Source organism: Musa acuminata, chromosome BXJ2-6, assembly GCF_036884655.1.
Source record: "Musa acuminata AAA Group cultivar baxijiao chromosome BXJ2-6, Cavendish_Baxijiao_AAA, whole genome shotgun sequence".
NCBI classification, from domain to species: domain Eukaryota; kingdom Viridiplantae; phylum Streptophyta; class Magnoliopsida; order Zingiberales; family Musaceae; genus Musa; species Musa acuminata.
The window spans coordinates 9,480,297-9,498,524 of NC_088343.1; the positions used below are offsets into that span (position 1 = coordinate 9,480,297).

The following is an 18,228-nucleotide window of genomic DNA, read 5'->3' on the forward strand; positions in this document are numbered from 1 at the left end:
TTTATATTGACCGAATAAATATATGCCTTCTCCGCAAATAGGACATCGCATGACAAGCTGTTAAACTCCTGTGATTCGCTTCGGTTGACAGAGCTTTTAATTGAACTGTGGTAACAGTGGTTGAAATTTGACGAGCTTCTGATATCAGATTCCTTTTGATTACAGTTCTTTGCTGTCTTAGACACGCAAAAGAGACCATAAGCCATGGCTGAACCGAAGGAAGTGCTTTGCTGTGGCCATCGGAAGTGCACATTAGGCGTATCCCACGCTCAAATCAGAGGCCGACATCCCGGCGACAGGAGGCGGAGTCGTACGTACGACTCCATGGGTCCATGGGGCTTCTCAGAAGCAGGATCTCGTGAGCTCGTCTCCCAGGTGCTGCCATTCTCTTCAGTCCATTCTGTGCAGGTCATGTTACGGTTTTCCATGATTACCACCCACCATTCTCGACGTGCAAAGACCGACTCCGAAAGCTTCAGGGAAGTAGGAAAAGCCATGCCATCCCTTCCTTCGTCTTCTTCTCGTGATGACCCGATTCATCGAGAATTCTAAAAGCTCAAAGCCCAAGAAACGCCGTCAGCTGGCTTCGGTCTCTTCATCTCATGGGGTGGTCACCGAAGGAATCACTCCGGCTGACTTCATCACGAGTATTCACTGATGCAACCCACAAGCATTCATTCCTTTCGTTTTCTCTTGGCCCGTTCATCAAAGGCTTGTGCGAGTAGCCATCACATCGGCTGCAGTGAGTGGCGTCAACCCAACATCACACAGCGTCATCCGTTCCCAGTCAATCTGTTTTCGTCTACTGCAGAACGCCCTGCAACATCTCAAACTCAGTCAGCTTCATTTGTTTCCCTAAAAGAATCTTCAGTAAAAGGGAACATTTACGTGGTAAATTCTTGCATCACATGGAGAATGTTTGGTACATATCATGTTATAATGGACTCCAGATTTACCTCGTCGACAAGCTTCGAGATCTCTGGATAGGAAAATGGTGGTGGGTTTGGGTTGAAGCAGACCTAATTCCACACCAAAACATCATCCGATTCTCTTAGCGTCCCGTCGACCCTGCGATCCTCCGTTCACATTTCTCCCATCTCCTGCCCACCTAACCAGTTTGCTGCTGTGCGTGGATACGGCAAAAGTTGCTGCAAGAATCTGACTCGCTTGTGCAAAAGTAATGGCAGTGTGGTAATGGGGTGGGTGGTTGGCCGATCTTGATTACTCGACCGACAGGTTAAAGTGAAGAGGCCTGACGACTTTGTAAGCCATTCTCTTTCCAACCCCACTGAGTGTTCACCTTCGCTGGAGGCTTATATAGAGCACCCCCTTCCTCCTCACCCAAGGCACTCGACGGGGTCCTTTGGGCACCACCATTCCCCGCATCAGGAGCGTTCGTGATGGCGCAGGGAAGGGGCAGTGCTGCTGCAGGTGGCCAGGCGGCCGTGGCTCTGGGGCTGGTGGTGCTCTGCCTCCTGCTCGCTCACGTCCAGGTGGCGGAGGCGGCCACCTACACCGTCGGGGACAGCGGCGGCTGGTCCTTCAACATGGCCAGCTGGAGTCGCGGGAAGCGGTTCCGGGCGGGCGACGTGCTCGGTGAGTGCTGGCCAGCTTCGTGCTGGGCCTCAGTCTTCTGCCGGCTGATCCTTTTTTTTGTCTGCTGCAGTCTTCAAGTACAACCCGTCGGTGCACAACGTGGTGGCGGTGAACGCCGCCGGTTACAACGGCTGCTCGACTCCCCGGGGCTCCAGGGTGTTCACCTCCGGCAACGACCGCATCACGCTCGCCAGGGGGAGGAACTACTACATCTGCAACTTCACCGGCCACTGCCAGTCCGGGATGAAGATAGCGATCGTCGCCGCTTGACTCACGACGGCACGGCGATAGTTAGATGAGCAGCAGTTATGGGGCACTGAACACAAAATGCTCGACTTAGATCATGAAATAAATGTCAGTTGCCTGTAATACTTACTATGTTCGATCCCTTTTGTTCTCCGATCTAATCTTTCCCTTTGAATGGGGACTTTATTATCACAGAGAACAACAAATACTGAGACTTTCATATAAACGTCAAGGAAACAAGATTTCCATGGCCTCATTGAATAATAAATTTGAACTCAGATAAATACAAGGAATCAATCAAACATAAGCCAACCAAAATCTTGAAGAAAGGAAAAGTTACAAGGGAAATCGATCCCAGTCTAGAATGGTGCTTTTGGTTTGCTATCCATGTTCATGGAGCTAAAAGAGGAGACTGAATGGCTCACTCTGGTGAATGAATACGGAGAAGGACTTAAGGAAACTGTTTTGGGTCCCCAAGAAATGGTGCAACAGTACCCTTTGCCCCATCTTTTAAATGACAGACAGTGTAAGTAGATGGGCCACAAATAATTGAAGATGGTGAACCAACAAACAGATCGATAGATTGGACGATGTGGACTCAAAAAGGATGCAGTGCCCAAAAGGATGGGGGAGGGGCCCGGTAGAAGACCTAATGGAATCTTAGGTCCGACATTGGGTCTTGTAGATAGATGTAACGGTGTCTCCCTCTCAAAAATATACTTTTCATAGAAGAAATAAATTGGCTGCAGAATTAGATCGGGTAATAGGGACAGCTGCAGGTCTTGCAAGTCGGGTTGGTCAACCCACCCTCTAATTCCCCGAATCCAATCAGGTTGCAATTGGTGACTCAGGTGTGAGTTTTAGTTTCTTCCTAATGTCCTAGCAAAAGCTAAAACATCACAAAAGCATCTCTGATATCTCAGCAGACCGTAAGATTTGACAGGCAGATTATTGCATTTTGTGGCAACACATGGTAAGTTACAGTAGCAAAGAACGACAATCTAAGGTTGTTACAGACTTATGATATTAGATGGTTTTGGATAATCCTAATGGGGCTTGGTACACAAACGAGCACAAACTTAACGATAAAAGAGATGCTGCTGTCAAGGAGGATATTTACAGTCTTCAAGAAATGGTAAATGTTGAGCGAAGAGTAGAAATCTGGTGATCTGTAATTATAATTCTGAGCTTTCGTCTCTCTGGAATCAAACTCTAGTGGTGACTCATTATCGAAGTTCAACTTCTGCACAACAGAAAATAAATCGAGAAGCTTCTTCTCCTTTACCTAGTTGGGTACATCGTCGTCAGGTTGACGAGGGACCACCACTTGCCGTCTCTGCCGTTCTCTGAGATAAAGTACCGCCAAGAGGCATGCGAAAAGAGTTAATATTGTCACATTCCCTTCGTCCATCAGTACTTCATCTACCCATGCCTCTAATCTTGGATATACTTGTGGGAGTGAATCGATTGTTTTAACCTGAAACATCAGAACATTTCATCATACTATTGTAATAATCAAAAGAAAATGTTTACCATCAAAGAAACAAGATAAAGAGCTTTCCATACAAGAACGCAGATAAGAAACATATAAACCAGTCAATCAAAGAGCTCTAGTTTATTGCAATATCAATACTTTGTCACTCTTTCCAGATATAATAAATAACAATTAGGAAATTCTCTAATGTTGATTTTTGTTAGTCACTATTCAGTCTACATTTTCAATCTTCACATAGACACAGTAGTTGTTAGATCTCAGCTCTTAATGTATCCTCAGGAGGTTGCTGCAAAGGCCTAACAGTCATTTGATGATGAAATAAGAGAGAGAATCTTTCTCATCTTAACTAATTTACAAGATTGATGATTGATCTAAGACTTACCAATGTGATCTATTCTTCTGTATTCCCTAATGAACTAGGTACACACAAATTCAGATAAATAGTTCAAAAGATCACCAAGACTGTTAAAGTTTGCTGCAAATAGCCATTTCTTCTCATAATATAAATCATTTAAGATCTGTCAGGTGTACATGCAGAAACACAGATTTATAACCAGATCACAGAATATATGGAAATGAAAAAGTAAATCAGCCACAACTTGTCTTGTTTTTTCTTCAATTACTTATCCAACAGAAAAAAAAGGTGCAAATTAGAGTTCTAACAAGTTAATGATTCTAAAGTTTTCTCAAACTACAGATTCAGAGACCAAGTCCTTTAGCCCTGTGAGAAGAAAATTCCTTGATACAACTTTAACAATTACATGAATAAAAAACCTAGATAATCATCGAAACCAAAACAAGTAGAGATCTCAAATCTTTGACTAGCAACTATGATTGAGAGAATAAAAAATAAACTTTCATCCAAGAGTAACTAGTAACTGAGACATGATGTAAGGGACATTGTTTTATAACTCATCCTCAAGAGAATAAAATAAGGAATCTTACCAGGAAGCTGTCAGCATAGTTCTTCCTTATCCACAAGCTCGTAAGTGCCAGTTTAACCGGTAATTTTGCTGCAGGATCGGTCTCAAGAGCCTGATCATAGTATCTTTTAGCCAAATGAAGATCAAATGGAAGTCCTTGACCATGCTCATGCATGTATCCTAGATTGAACATGGCTTGAGCATTGGCTTGTGAGTGAGCATGCATGTATGCCTCTGCAGCACGTTCATAGTCTCTGTCAGTTCCCTGCAAAAGAAAGATTTGAGTGACAAGAAATGAAAATCTTTTTTGTCATGGTCAAAGTTGATGTAGCAATTACACCAAACAACCATAAACGACAATTATATTGCAAATAGCTTGATAAAAGGTATGTTGAAAACCAATGTTTATATATAAAACTTTAGCATGATAAGCCTATGAACACCCTTTCTATGTTATATCAGATATGAAGGTATGGACAGTTAACATGCAATTTAATTTTTTTAGTATTATCCTAACTTGTAAGATGTCATTTGCAAAACCATAAGATATCGTTTGCAGCCAAAAACCATAAGATGTTTATGCAAAACCACAAAATGGCATATTGAACATACAGGGCGAAAGCCCAGTTATTTTAAAGCAATCTTATCTATTTAGATAACATTTGAACTTAAACTTCAAGTAGTCTAATATAACTTTCTTAATATGGAGCACTGACATCAGCACAAGTACGGTTAACACCTGAAATAAACAGTTCCGAACTTGGACACATGCCAAACCAATATAAATCTAACAAACCGACTGTACAGAACTAAGTGCGAGGCATAATAGTACTAACCAAAATGATAGTTAACTTTAGATAAACCTATTGCATCAGCATCTCAAAAATCTTAAACTGCCTATAAGCTAAAAAAAACCCAATGTACCAATTATGATTAATCATTGGCAAGACATAAGTACACTAGCAGTTAAAATTGTCCCATGCCGAATGTATTTTTCAGATTTAGATAAGCAGAGATCTCTGCACGATGGAAAGAATCTAAAGCTAATGAAGCAATGTCAGTTTACACAATTTGCTCAAGGCATCAGAAAAGAGATTGACATCATAACAGAATAACTTAATACTATTCAGTCGCTCAAGCAAGTATAATTACCCTGCCATAGTAGTAAGCATCACCAATCAACAAAGCAGCATGTTCGTTACCCTGCTCTGATGCTTGCCACCACAAAGTGTGTGCCCGTAGATGCCTTTCTGTGTCTGTGCAAAAGCCAGATTCGCCAATGCAAATACTTTGTTCCCCATATTTATCAAGGATCCAGGCAGCATTGCTTTGCGCCACCTCATATCCCAGCTCTGCCATTCTGGAATATAGCAGAAGTGACTTTCCAACATCTCCTTTCAGATAGGACTCCAGAGCCCATCTTGACAAGGAGCTCCAAGGTCCCCTCTCTGCCACTGTTTTGTATAAATATGTAGCCTGAAACAAGAGGAAGACTGGTCAAGAATATAATAACTATATGAATATAGCATACTTGAGAAGATAAATACAGAAAACACTGGATGGACATTCATACGGATCTCAATTTTTTGGTCAAAGAATCACAAAGTCGAATTGTAAGCAAGTATTTTATTTTGTCAAAGAATCATAACGTCAAATTGTAGGAGCTTAAGTTATTGCACAAAGATTTGCTTGTATTTTTACATAGGTTTCCATTCTTGCTTGATGATGAGAAAGAAATAAATTTAAAGAAGAATCAACTAAAACAAAATTTCTAAAAAAAAAAAGAAGAGCCAAAGTTGGAGTGAATTGCTATAAGCTCCTAATATTACATTTTTCTACAACATTTACAATAAAAGGGAAAAAATTAAATGGCAGGAGATATTAGAGTACAGCGTAAAAGAGGGCTTCCAACAAGCCCTTTTAGACTTTTGATCAGATCCTCTCTTGCACAAACTTGTATTTGGCTAGGAATTCAGCATAACTATTAGCGGTGTAACTCGATATATGTTGACAGCCTTCAAAACTTTTAAAATGAACACGATATATTTGGTTGAGCTTGATGTTTAAGTGCCTTGCTTAATAAGAAGGTTGATCTAAATCACCATAGAGCTATTCTACGATATGCCATTGTCTCTTATAAGTCAATCATGTAGTAGAAGAAATTATTGATAAATTGCAAACAATCAAAACCAAAATGGAAAATAAATCACAACAGGTCAATCATGCAACCTATTAGACCTTTTGCATGACATACCATGGGCATAAGAGTAATAAACAAAAATTCTAGCTTCTATGAAGCTTATATAAAGACAAGGAATCCAAATACAAAGCCATAAAAAGGATCCAAAGAGCACACATATCATGAAGCTAATAGCAGGCAGAAAATTAATGACAGAGATCTAGAATAAGATAAAAAAAGGAATCAGTGATGCATAAAACAATCAGCAGAAGATACAAAATTAGAAAATAATACCATTTGAAGATTCTTCTTGAGGCCTATGCCTTTTTGGAACAACCTGGCAACTTGGTAGAGAGCCTTTGGCTGGCCAGCATTAGCTGCAGTAAGAAATAGCTTGCAGGCTGCCGCTACATCCCTTTTCACACCAATACCCTTGAGATACAACACACCTAGGTTATAATGTCCACCAGGCTCTTTATTTTCAGCAGCTTTCTCAAAATACTCTCTTGCCTGTCGGTATTAGTTAAAAATTGAAGCACGATCACAACCAACAATAAATTAGAGAAGGTATATCAAAGGCTGCAATGTAGGAAATTGTGTTGTATTTTCATGTAGTAAACTTCACTGCCATGACCAAGAGTTGTTGATGGTTTAAATAGATACTATAAACTCATTGATTCAATCTAAGACTAAACCTAAGTAGATAAAAAAAAGATCTATTCCACAATATCAAATAGAAATTGATCCAGACATCATCTGATTATCTTAAAAGATCTAATCTAGAATTCATCATATTAATATCTAAGAATTGGGACCCAAATGGGCAATTATCTATATCCTGTTGAAAAACAACGTTTATAGAAAAAAAATACAGGGGAAATCATATTAATCATCCCATAGTTTTCTAATGTTTAAGTTCGATTTCTTTTAAGCTAGTGATGTATCTCCTGAACTGTCCATCATCCAGCAGCCCAGTATTATCTTGATATCATGCCTTAATCACTACTCTGATATCCAAAGTGTGAACTGATTCAAAGGCAAATGAGTTTTGAGTTAAAAAATAGAAGTATAGAGAGAGATTTTAGAAAAACAAGTGACTCTACAATTGTTCACTTGCTTGAAGAAAGATTCAAGAAAAACTGCCCTCGACTAATTATATCACAGTTACTGTTTTTAAGCTAACAAAGCCTGGAAACATTATAAAAATAAATGCTTCAACATTCTTTCACTTGCTTGAAGAAAGATTCATGGAAGAGTCTTCAACAGTAATATACCATAGTCCATAGGTGACATTTTCAAGTAAACAAAGCCTGGAAATATAATAGTGCATAAATAGATCACATGACCAAACACATTCTTATAATTAGTTTAACACAATCCACAGCCTCAATTCATAAAAAGGATGAATACAGGAAAAAAAAATCAAAGAACAAGACCAAAACTTTTATGGGCTAGATTTACATCTGTGATACTTTTAGCTACTTCACCCAAACTGTTTCACTTAACTCTAACTAACCTCAGGCCACATCAGCATTAAAATTCAGATGAATATTTACTAGTTCACTAATGCTGTTCCTCTAAGGGGTAATTTGTTTTAACAAAAAACATGCAGCAATTTGCAATTCACTCAGAAGTGGGAGGTAAGAGACTTGAAGTGTTCAGCACTCCAAAGGGGCATCAGAAATCCCAAAGTGGACTTTCACAAAAGTGCTCACTTCCTATATCTTGACTTTGGCTGAAAGGAGTCCTGAAAGTGATTTCGTAAAACGAACTCATCATAACATAAAACACAATTATAGTGATCGAAATCACCCAATCCAACCCAAGACTTTGATCTATTATACACAGATATAACCAAATTGCTTCATGAAAAATCAATCCAAACCGACAATAATCAAACATGGCTCAACTAAACCAACCAAACTTTGACTTCTGTGATTTACGTCATAAAGAACAATGCAACTAATTGGAATTTAAGTTCTTGAAACTAAAATTCTGGTTAAGCAAACACCTGAATTGAAACTTAAGTTCTTGGATCAAGAATTCTGCACCATTCTCCAATTTCAGCAGAACATGGGGTGCCTAATTCTTTTTTATTTACAAATTAGTAATAAAAAACGGGGATAAAGGAAATTTATGCACACTGAAAGTGTTGAAGTTTGGGACTTTACCTTAGTGTAGTTCTTTTTCTCTACTCCATAGCCTTTAACGTAGAGGTATCCCAACCCATTATATGCGGAGTAATATTTATGCTTGGATGCAAGAGTGAGCCATTCGAATGCCTTAGTGTAATTTCTCTCCACTCCAGCCCCTCGGGCATACATCTCTCCTAGCAACTCCATTGCCCTCGGATCCCCCTTCTCCACAGCCTTTGAGAACCAATGCAGTGCTTTGGCATGGTCCCTCCTCACTCCCCTCAAACCATAGTAATAAAGCAATCCAATCCGGTACATGGCAGCCGAATTACCCTTTAATGCCTGGTACTCATTGATCTGGAAATCCTCATCTGCCTCTCCTCGTGACTTCCTCAGCGCATCCTTGTTCTCCTCGGTACCGCTGTGGATCCGGATAGGCTCAATCACTGGTGGCTCCTTCGATATCAGGAAGCTCGCAACCGCTGCTTCTGCCAGTTCCGCATACAGCTTCACTGCCTTCTCATACATCTGGACATAGCGGATGAATCCAAAGTAAAAGATTAAAAAAAAAAACCACAATCATAAGGCTATATAAGAGGGAACTGTAGAATAAAAGCGAAGGGAAAAATTAGGGCTCACGTCCTGGCGGAAATATGTGTAGGCGAGGACCATCTTGGACTGCATGTTGCCGCCCTCGGCAGCGAAGTGGTGGTAGAGGAAGGCCTTGGGGCGGCTCTGGGGGCGCATGAGGCCGGTGCCGTAGAGGAAGCCGAGGGCAGACTGGGCATGGGGGAAGCCGGCGGAGGCCGCGGCTTCGATCTCGGCGGCAGCGTCCTCCATGTCGGCGGGGTCGGAGGAGGAGGCGGCGGTGATCATGTGGCGAACGCCGGAGGAGTAGAGGGCCTCAAGGGGGTCGGAGGAGGAGTTGGCGAGGGAGGGGGGAGAGGAGGCGGACTCGATGAAGGGGAGCCAGGAGCCCGGGTCGTAGTCTCCTGTGGCGGCAGCGGAGGACTCCGGGTCGCCAAACTCGTCCCACTCCGCGGAGTCATCGGATCGGTCGGAGTCGTCGGTGATGGCGGATGAGGAGGGGTTAGAAGAGGAGTCGGCGAAGTCTTCGTTGGTGATGACAAGCACGAGGGGGCGGGGGCGGAGGGACGAGGCGAGAAGAGCGAGGGAGAGGAGGAGATGGAGGAGGAGGAGGGCGAAGTGGATCGCACGATGTCGCATGGCGTACCGGGCATGCGGGAAGGAACGGGGGGATTTGCAAGGGATTGGAACGCAAACGGGGGCGAAACCGTGTTAAATGCAATCGAAGTATAGAACGGCGAGTCTAGGAGGGAGGATCCAACGGCTCATGCGAACCGTGAGAGAAGCGCGATGAGTTTGGTGGCCTTCAACAGGTCGGGAGTGTTGCAACGCTGTCGCGGGGCAAACAGCGGTGGTGCTGGGGCTTGGGCGGACGCTGTCACCGGTCTCGCAAATGAGTTGGATCCGATCTTAGTCAGGCGGTGACTCCTAATTCCCAAGCCATAACCCCACCACACCCAAGCCGCGATTGGCATATTTAAAATTTTACATTTAACTTTCTACTATATATTTATCTTTGTACATATTAATATATTCTATTATGTTTTGTTTTATTACTTCATAAGCTCTTTTGCTGACCATATGGGAGTGTGAATCAAAATCCCAACCCACTAGGTGGGTATTAAATCCGAGAAAGAAAAAAATTTACTCCTAGGAAGAATTCAGAAAACCATTCCCCCAATACGGGAACCGCTCACTCATTTCCATGCAAACTATTCAGAACAGAGCTATGGTGAGCTGAAGAGAACATTATTTCGGAGAACAGACGCTGGAGGATTCTCAAGCAAAAGAACTATTCAGATATTTTACTCATGTCAGCAATACGGAATATAAAATTGATACATATATATACCTGAAAAAGCTCTCTTACATTCTCCTGCCGCTAATAAAATTTCATGCTGTTCATCTCTGGTCGGTCAAGAAAGAGGCTGCCAGAACATACAACTACAGCAGCCAGCCAGACATAATGAGCAAAATGATAAGGGTAACTTAATAGAGTTTGAAAGGACCCTCTGTAGGCTCTCGGCTATCTAGTATTAAAATTTTGGTTTGCAAGAATACAGCATCTGCAGATGTTAGCAGATTACATTAAGGTATTTGAATCCAAATAAGATGATCACCTTTTGCACCCCCATCAGGCTAATTTGTTGTTTCTTTCCTGAAACTTTCTTGCAAACGTTGCAGCTACCAATAGAGGAAAAGCAATAGTTGCATCACAATGAACCTGTTTGGTTTAGTCAACATTAGAATTACAAAAGTGAAACTTAACACAGGTAATGTTCAGAATCTAACCATTCATATCACCTAACTTGTTTTGACAAGACAGAAAATAACTTCATTCAGATCATGAAGCAATATATACGTGTAGATGGAAACATAATCTCAAATACCCTATTGGTGCACAGTGGAGTGTTCAACTTAATATCTTATTCACAACAACAGTTGGAAAAATCATCTCCCTTGTCCTCCGAGCAGCTGCCACATTTAAGAGTGGAGCACAAATGTGGTTCCTATTGCTTTAGGTCTGTTGGCACTTACAGCTAATCAGTCCTAAACAATATTCTCTATGCGTCATGTTGTGATAGAATATCTAATTCTACCTTCTTCATTTAACTAATCAAGAATTCAAAATTTCTACGAAAATCATGTTAACTAATCTTGCATCGAGTATAAAGGACACTCACAACTGATCAGAATTGAAACATCAATCTTTTTCCATCATTGATGTAGCAATAACACAAAAGCCAAAGTGACCTCAAATTCAATCTTACTGTTCTAAGAAGTCTCCTATCGCCCATAGCAGCACTAATCTGAGTTATGTCCTTGACTAACTGGTGCATCCACATGTGTTCAAACCACCTTAATCGGTTTCCCTACTTTATCATCAATTATAACTACTTTAATTGTTCATAGGTGCACATATTGTTGTCTTATCTCTTCTAGCAATATATATATATATATATATATATATATATATATTATGTGTGTGTGTGTGTGAATCCTATCAAATTCATATGGTAGATGAAGACTAGCAATGCCTTAAAGGTGCCCTTTCCATCCAAGAATCACATGATTACCACATAATAGACTAAATTCTCCTCTCTGATTAAACCAATCATCTTGTTTTATGTGTCTTTTCAATTCATTTCCTATTGAATAACAGATCCAAAGACTTGCTATTACAAATGCTTTATCCATCTATTTTTATTATATCTTCAAATATTCTATTTTTGTTATTTAAATTGCACTTCATATGTTTGTCATTAAATTTAGTCTATCTTTCATATAGAGCCTCCATACATAAGCCCAAATTTATAATTACACATCAATACTGCATCCTAACAATCTAGATAACGAAGTTGCATCCTGTGGAAAAGAAAAATGTTGGTCAAAGATGGTTGTTTCCTAGTTAATCGAAGGATGGTTCCGTAAATCCATAGTGCAAGAAGGATTGGGAGTCATCCTTCTACAATTTCTCATTTCACTATAAGAAAATTGGTGATGATGCATGCAACTGTGGAAGATCTAGATAACTATTGAAGGGCCTCTTGAAGCCATGAAATCAAAGAAAAAGAGAGCAAAGAGCTTATTCTTGATTAGGGACGATCTCCTAATAGGAGTAGCCACAAGGAGAGAGCAAAGAGCTTATTCAAGTCCTACTAGGACTAGGATTAGGATAGCCCTCACTCAAATAGGAGTAGCCACAAGGAGAGGGTGGTGCCAACTCCTAAGAGGAGTAGGACTCTCATGCGCCAGCCCTAAAACAAGTCCTAAAGGGCATTAGGACTCTCCAAGACCTAAGGCATTAGGACTCTCTAAGTTCTAACCTAGCTAGGACTACACCCTTCCTCAGCTATAAAAGGAGGAGAGACCTATCTAAGGGAGCCCAAGGGAAACCAAGAATCCTCCAGCATGTGTCCAAATGGCCCTAGTTGTTCCAGCCTCAAAAAAGAAGAGAGGAGAAGAGAGAAGGGAAGAATTCCACTAAGTGCAACCAATCCTTCCAACCACAACCTTCTTCCTCAAGTTCCAATAGTCGAAGCTTTGCATCAAGCTCCATCCAGCTGCTTTGAGAAGCCCCCAAAGCCTGTTGTCTACTATCCAAACCTCAGGAGGATGTTCCAGCAATGAGAAAGGAGGAGACCAAAACTGATAGAGTTCTGTAAATCGTCAATAGTACTCAAGTGCTATCCAAAGATAACCTATATTCTTACACATCTATATGTCTTCTATCACGCTTTTATTCCGTTGTTTTTAGTCTTGTAATTAACACTTTAACTTTACAAACAATGGATGTTGTTTTCTGTCAGGTTTTTACGCTTGGTCTTCCAGCAATAGTTTTCTCCTCCGCCAAAACTTTCATGCGAAAGATGGTATTAAGTTGATGGATCATCAACCCCAAACTCCATACAAATCAATTCTTTCTGACATAGAGTAAACTGCTCTAAAAAGTGAAGCATATAGTATGGCCTATTGGAACACATCCTCAATATTTCTTAATTGTCCAACGCTCAAATCCATAAAATATCACTAGTCTAATAATGATCTCGTAGAACTTTCCTTTTAATTAGAAGGTATTAATGATCACACAAAACTTCTAAAAAGGGTGTATCCAACGCACAAGATTCTCGTCAATGCGGGGTCTGGGGAGGGTCAATGTATGCAATCTTATACTTATATATTTAAAGAGATTATTTCCGTGACTCGAACCTTGATCTTCCAAGTCACAAAGAAACAACTACTAACTACCAAGGCCCACCCTTATCGCACAAAATTCATGATGTCCTAAAATATTATGTAATTTATCAATTAAAAAGCAACATTTTTTTTAGGAAAAACTATATTTCTAATCTTATTATTATTAGTGAAAGAGGCTTATCATGTCTGACCTAGAAGGGGCATGTAATTATTAATAGGTATATGATATTGAAAGGGAAAAGAAGAGGAGAAAAATGATTGGACAAGAAAGATCAGCACACATACTTTAATAGCCTTCGCAGAACCTTTTATCTTTCCCCATGAAATTGCCTCATCAGGCTGTGCTCCAGAATCACTTCCATCAAATTCCTGTGCAGTGTTGACATAAACAGCATAGTCTGCACCATTCCGAAACATGTTGGCATTACATATATGGTGCTTTGGGAGGCCCCCACCAAGAATTATGACCCCGGTCTTTCTCAGACCCACATGTATAGCTTCTCCATTCATTGCTCGTATGTCTGGATGATGAAATGTCAACATAAGCAGGATGCAAATAGGCAAAAGCAATTGAGTAACAAAAAAGGCTGTACCTTGCACAATATCAATAAGTAAACCAGGATTCCGCACTGAATGGCAGTACAACATATCCCCCAATGATCCATCAGTCAATGCCGGGCAATAGACAGAAACATTGTTCTGATCAAATTGCAACAAGGTTTAGTAATAAATAGAGAGTAACATACTGATACAAAACCATGAAATATAAACCACTGGATAGACTAACTAAGGAAGTATCATTATTTTCTATACACAGGCTGGACTATCTCAAATTAGCGAGAAAAAACATTTGGCTGCTTTCCTATAGATTCATCTTTTATAATTGCAAAGCCTAGAGCTACATGAAAAAGAAGCAAAACACTGTTTGATGGTACAGAGTTGTCTAGTGATCTGATTGTTGCAATTAAAGTTATAATGAATTACCCAAAAGAACACTTGTAATCATCGGTATGACATGGAGTGCTGACACAACATGGATAATTAAACAACATGTTACAAAAGGATATGATAAGGCACAAGATACGACAACAATGAAAATATCTAGTATATAATAATGTATATGACAAAGTTTGACATATATTATGAAACCATTATAATCAATAACAACGAATTGACTTTCATCCCTGACTTAATTCTTCAAGGAAGAAACCATAAAGATCTGAGCATGTAGAAAAGAAAACACGAGCTTAAGATGAAAGAAGATCAATCATCATCTTAATTTCATTAATCACCATCTGTTTCTCAATGTAGTGACATCTAAAAAGTACATATTATACATACATATATATACATCATTAAAAACTAAGGGCCAAAGCTATAGCAGGTAGGCACTCTTTAGACACAATAGCCACATGTTAATAAGTTTGAACCTGTAGTAATTTAAAACAATCAAGGCAGCAGAAAGATGAAAATAACTGCTAGTACCTTGTATGCCCAGTACAGGTATGAACTTTCATCATTTATTTCTTTTCCAAGGCGCACAATCACTTTTGATGGAGTCCAAACTACATTCTGTGAGCACAAGCAAATATCACATTCTGTGAGAAAACAATATGTGCTACAAACTTCTATTTGTGATAATACCTCAATAAACAAGCATGTGAAAGATCTACAAAATTGCAATCTAGTATTGTGTTCTAAATGACACTAAAACTGTTAGAAGAAAACAAATGTAAATTCACAAATATGTTAAATTTTTCACAAAATAGTCTAGGATATGTACAGGTTTTGCAGATCATTAAATGGCTATAATATAATCAATAGCAGTTGATAAATAAAAAGATCCAACCCTAAAAGGGGAATTGTTCATAATAAAGGAAACTACATAAAATTATAAGCAGAAAATCAAACATAAGTTTTAGTTCCATTAATTAGTCTGCAATTACCAGTACTTTAATTAAGTGTGACACAAATATATGCCGAGCAACATATCCATGCAGCAGCATCCAAAACAGGTGAAACCCCGCCTAAAGAAAAGCTGGCCATCATTCTTCAAACAGAATCCTCAAAATACCAAAATATCTTTTAATATCTAAGCTTGGCCTTACTAGATCATCATCATTACCTCCATGCAATTTAATACACTAAACCAATTTTAAGCCATAAAAGAATATAACTTATTTAAACAGGCAAAGATAAAAAGAATAAAAAAACAATTGCCTCCTAGTAAAGCAGCATTACTTATTGAAATGGCATATAACAGTTTCTAACTACAGTCTCACAACAACAGCTACTTTATGTCATAGCCATATCAAGGTTATTGTGCATTAGATAAGATGAAACTACTATGCATTCATGTACAAGAGGTAGCTCAGAACTGTTCTAATGGCCAAAGATAGCCCGATGCACTAGGGCACCATTTGTGAGTCTGGGAAAGCACAAAGCATAGATATGCACATACACGAAGAAGGTTAACAAAAAGGCTACTCTATCATAAATTAAAGCATTCATTAATGTCTCATATGGTGACAATTGTTGGAAAAACATGACCGTTGTCAAACCTTGCGTCAATTTTATCAGGACCCACATGATATGACAATGAAATTAATAACTCCAGAAGTTGGACGGCTAACAAGTAATCATGCCTACAAAAACTTGCATGAAAGCACTAGAGAATGATCAGTATAATAAGAATATGAATCACTTGCTAGGAACTGACATGCCAAGGTTTCGTCTGCTAATTAAAAGACAATTGAGGAGCATAGAGTAGCAAAAACTTTAAGATGATCAGTCCTGCCTCTGTAGTCTGTTCAAGTAACATCTGGTCCAGAATTGGTATGATCCAGTCCTCGAATTTGCAGTAATTGTCATTAGGGACCAGAAGGTTTCCTATCCGATTCAATCCTTTTGAACGCAGATAAGATCCAGGCAAAGAAAAGTCACCCTTATATGTTGGAGCAAGGCATTTGATTAAATCTTCTTCAATGCCGCCAGCAGTTGTGACCAAAACTTCAACCTACACGTGCCACAAAGCTTTTAAAGCAAATGAACATTGATAAATGGGCATAAAGAAAGCCCCTGCCATATATTACAACCTTTACTAAAGAAGATGCAAAACATTAGATTAAAGAAATACAAACTATCTAGTGCTCCAGAAATTTAACTGAGATATGATAAAGTCAGTTTCATGTTGGCTTGTAAATTTAGTCCCTTATTCCATTTCTTTTGAGAAAAGGGTAGAAAAGAATCAACAAAGAAGAGTGGACTGCATAAAGGTAGAATGCAAATAACAAGAAAAATATGGTCCATTTGTTTAGCAGACGGTTGAAAGTTCAATAATATTGGATTTAGAGAAAGAACAGTCTTGAATCCATGAAAAAAGCATAAATCTTAAAGATCCTGCCAAACATGTCGAATTTGTTGGCATCAGTATAGGATTCACGAGGGTTCTTAACATACTAAGAAAAACAATCGCAGATTCAGTCTCGCTTTAATGGTGTTTGTACAACTTTACGTCATGACCGAGTCGTCAGCATGGCTCGGTCCGATCCAAACGCGTGAGGTCGTCCACATGGCTCTCGTGCTGGAGAGGGCTGGCGTCAGAGGGGGCCAGGGCACTGTTCGTCGAGCTGATCTGAGGTTGCACTGGGAGTTGCTTTTCTTTCCTTGCTGGGTTGCTGCACACAGGCTGGGGTCGGGAAGGAAAATCCCGACTCGACCTCTCCGAAGAAGTTAGTATGGTGGAGTTGGGGTCAATTCGAGTATGTTTTCGTGCCCCCTCAGAAGCTTAAGTTAGTATGGTGGAGTTGCGGTCAATTCGAGTGTGTTTTCGTTTCCCCTTGGCATTGACCAAGGGATCCACTTTTATACCTGTTGTCGAGGGTCAATCGTATGGAGTTCGTTAATGGCCGCCGATCGCCCGGGCATGGGTTCTCGTCGTGCACAAGCTCGAGCACAAATGCGCCATGTCGGCCTTGAGGTGGCTGCTGGTCGCTGCCACGTAGATGGTGCTGAAATATGCCCTATCAAATGGTAACTAAATATTGAATGGAATGGTTCTATATTCTATGGTGTTCTTGATGTATTGTGCGCTGAACTTTCCAAGAACCTGAATCTAAACCTTCAAGAATAAAGAAGAATAGTGCCAATGATATGCACTCACCATTCGGTGCTGCACAAGAAACCGAATTATCTCCCTGATGCCAGAAGATACAAGGTTCGAAGTGAAGCCCAGAAAGATCTTGCACGTGACCGATTGCCTGTAGGCCAGATTGCGCTCTTCCTCGCTGCAATCTTCCGTGGGCGCATCATGGGAGAGCCTCCAATCAATCTTCATTCCGTCCCAAACGATAAGCGAACGGGAAGAAAGAACACAATCATCTCCAAGAACCGATACTTGCGGTGATCGTCAGCAAAAACAACAGGAATCCAGAGGGGGGCCTACGGGCGGGGGCTCACCATCTGACTGATGACATCGATGGCGTCGCCGAGGTTGGAAGCTTGGAACCCGGTAGAGGACATGGAATCGAGGAGGCCGATGAGGTCACAACCCCGGTTGAAGTCGTACCCCTGGACCCTCGGGAACCGCTTCTCCTCCAAGGATACGGAGGGCTTAAACACCACCGACCGCACCGCGTCCAGGGTTTCCCGGTCTCGCTGCCCTCCCGCGGCGCCGCCTTCCATGTCGCCTCGCTGGAAACCAAGGGTTTGGTGACAAAGGCGAGGATCCTTCTTACTCTCTGCAAGATTCGTTGCGGGCGCCGCACCGGCGCAGAAGAGAAGGGCGATCGCATGACCAACAAGATGCGAGGACTGGAAATGGGCCAGGCTCGCTTTGGATCCGAATGAAGCCCAGTCCACGGTGGCGGC

General features: G+C 40.6%; 3 protein-coding genes across 3 annotated transcripts; 1 reads left to right on the top strand and 2 right to left on the bottom strand.

The window, feature by feature from the left end:
• The first annotated feature begins 1,336 nt into the window (after window positions 1-1,336).
• Window positions 1,337-2,031, top strand: LOC103987527 (basic blue protein-like). Its single transcript, XM_009405855.3, has 2 exons — window positions 1,337-1,596; window positions 1,667-2,031. The coding sequence occupies exons 1-2, from the start codon at window positions 1,401-1,403 to the stop codon at window positions 1,864-1,866; spliced, it is 396 nt and encodes a 131-aa protein (XP_009404130.1). The 5' UTR covers window positions 1,337-1,400; the 3' UTR covers window positions 1,867-2,031.
• Window positions 2,032-2,767: 736 nt separating this feature from the next.
• On the bottom strand, window positions 2,768-9,859 carry LOC135614680 (ERAD-associated E3 ubiquitin-protein ligase component HRD3-like). The gene is made up of 6 exons (XM_065112294.1): window positions 9,214-9,859; window positions 8,611-9,102; window positions 6,734-6,949; window positions 5,413-5,736; window positions 4,283-4,525; window positions 2,768-3,319 (listed from the first exon to the last, which is right to left on the bottom strand). Exons 1-6 carry the CDS (start codon window positions 9,799-9,801, stop codon window positions 3,128-3,130), a joined length of 2,055 nt encoding a protein of 684 aa, XP_064968366.1. The 5' UTR covers window positions 9,802-9,859; the 3' UTR covers window positions 2,768-3,127.
• Window positions 9,860-10,489: 630 nt separating this feature from the next.
• LOC103987529 (deoxyhypusine synthase) lies at window positions 10,490-18,151 on the bottom strand. The gene is made up of 7 exons (XM_009405857.3): window positions 17,818-18,151; window positions 17,522-17,689; window positions 16,157-16,375; window positions 14,845-14,931; window positions 13,953-14,058; window positions 13,645-13,880; window positions 10,490-10,885 (listed from the first exon to the last, which is right to left on the bottom strand). The coding sequence occupies exons 1-7, from the start codon at window positions 18,040-18,042 to the stop codon at window positions 10,796-10,798; spliced, it is 1,131 nt and encodes a 376-aa protein (XP_009404132.2). The 5' UTR covers window positions 18,043-18,151; the 3' UTR covers window positions 10,490-10,795.
• Between the last annotated feature and the right edge of the window lie 77 nt (window positions 18,152-18,228).

Excerpts from the sequence above, each read along its gene's own strand:
- LOC103987529 (XM_009405857.3), bottom strand. The coding sequence starts at position 18,042 with ATGGAAGGCGGCGCCGCGGGAGGGCAGCGAGACCGGGAAACCCTGGAC. Across the intron at positions 17,690-17,817 it reads TCGATGTCATCAGTCAGATG|ATTGATTGGAGGCTCTCCCA; the intron begins GTGAGCCCCCGC and ends GACGGAATGAAG. Across the intron at positions 10,886-13,644 it reads GTTCTGCGAAGGCTATTAAA|GTTCATTGTGATGCAACTAT; the intron begins GTATGTGTGCTG and ends TAAACCAAACAG.
- LOC135614680 (XM_065112294.1), bottom strand. The coding sequence starts at position 9,801 with ATGCGACATCGTGCGATCCACTTCGCCCTCCTCCTCCTCCATCTCCTC. Across the intron at positions 6,950-8,610 it reads AGAAAAAGAACTACACTAAG|GCAAGAGAGTATTTTGAGAA; the intron begins GTAAAGTCCCAA and ends TAATACCGACAG. Across the intron at positions 3,320-4,282 it reads ACTATGCTGACAGCTTCCTG|GTTAAAACAATCGATTCACT; the intron begins GTAAGATTCCTT and ends CTGATGTTTCAG.
- LOC103987527 (XM_009405855.3), top strand. The coding sequence starts at position 1,401 with ATGGCGCAGGGAAGGGGCAGTGCTGCTGCAGGTGGCCAGGCGGCCGTG. Across the intron at positions 1,597-1,666 it reads CCGGGCGGGCGACGTGCTCG|TCTTCAAGTACAACCCGTCG; the intron begins GTGAGTGCTGGC and ends TGTCTGCTGCAG.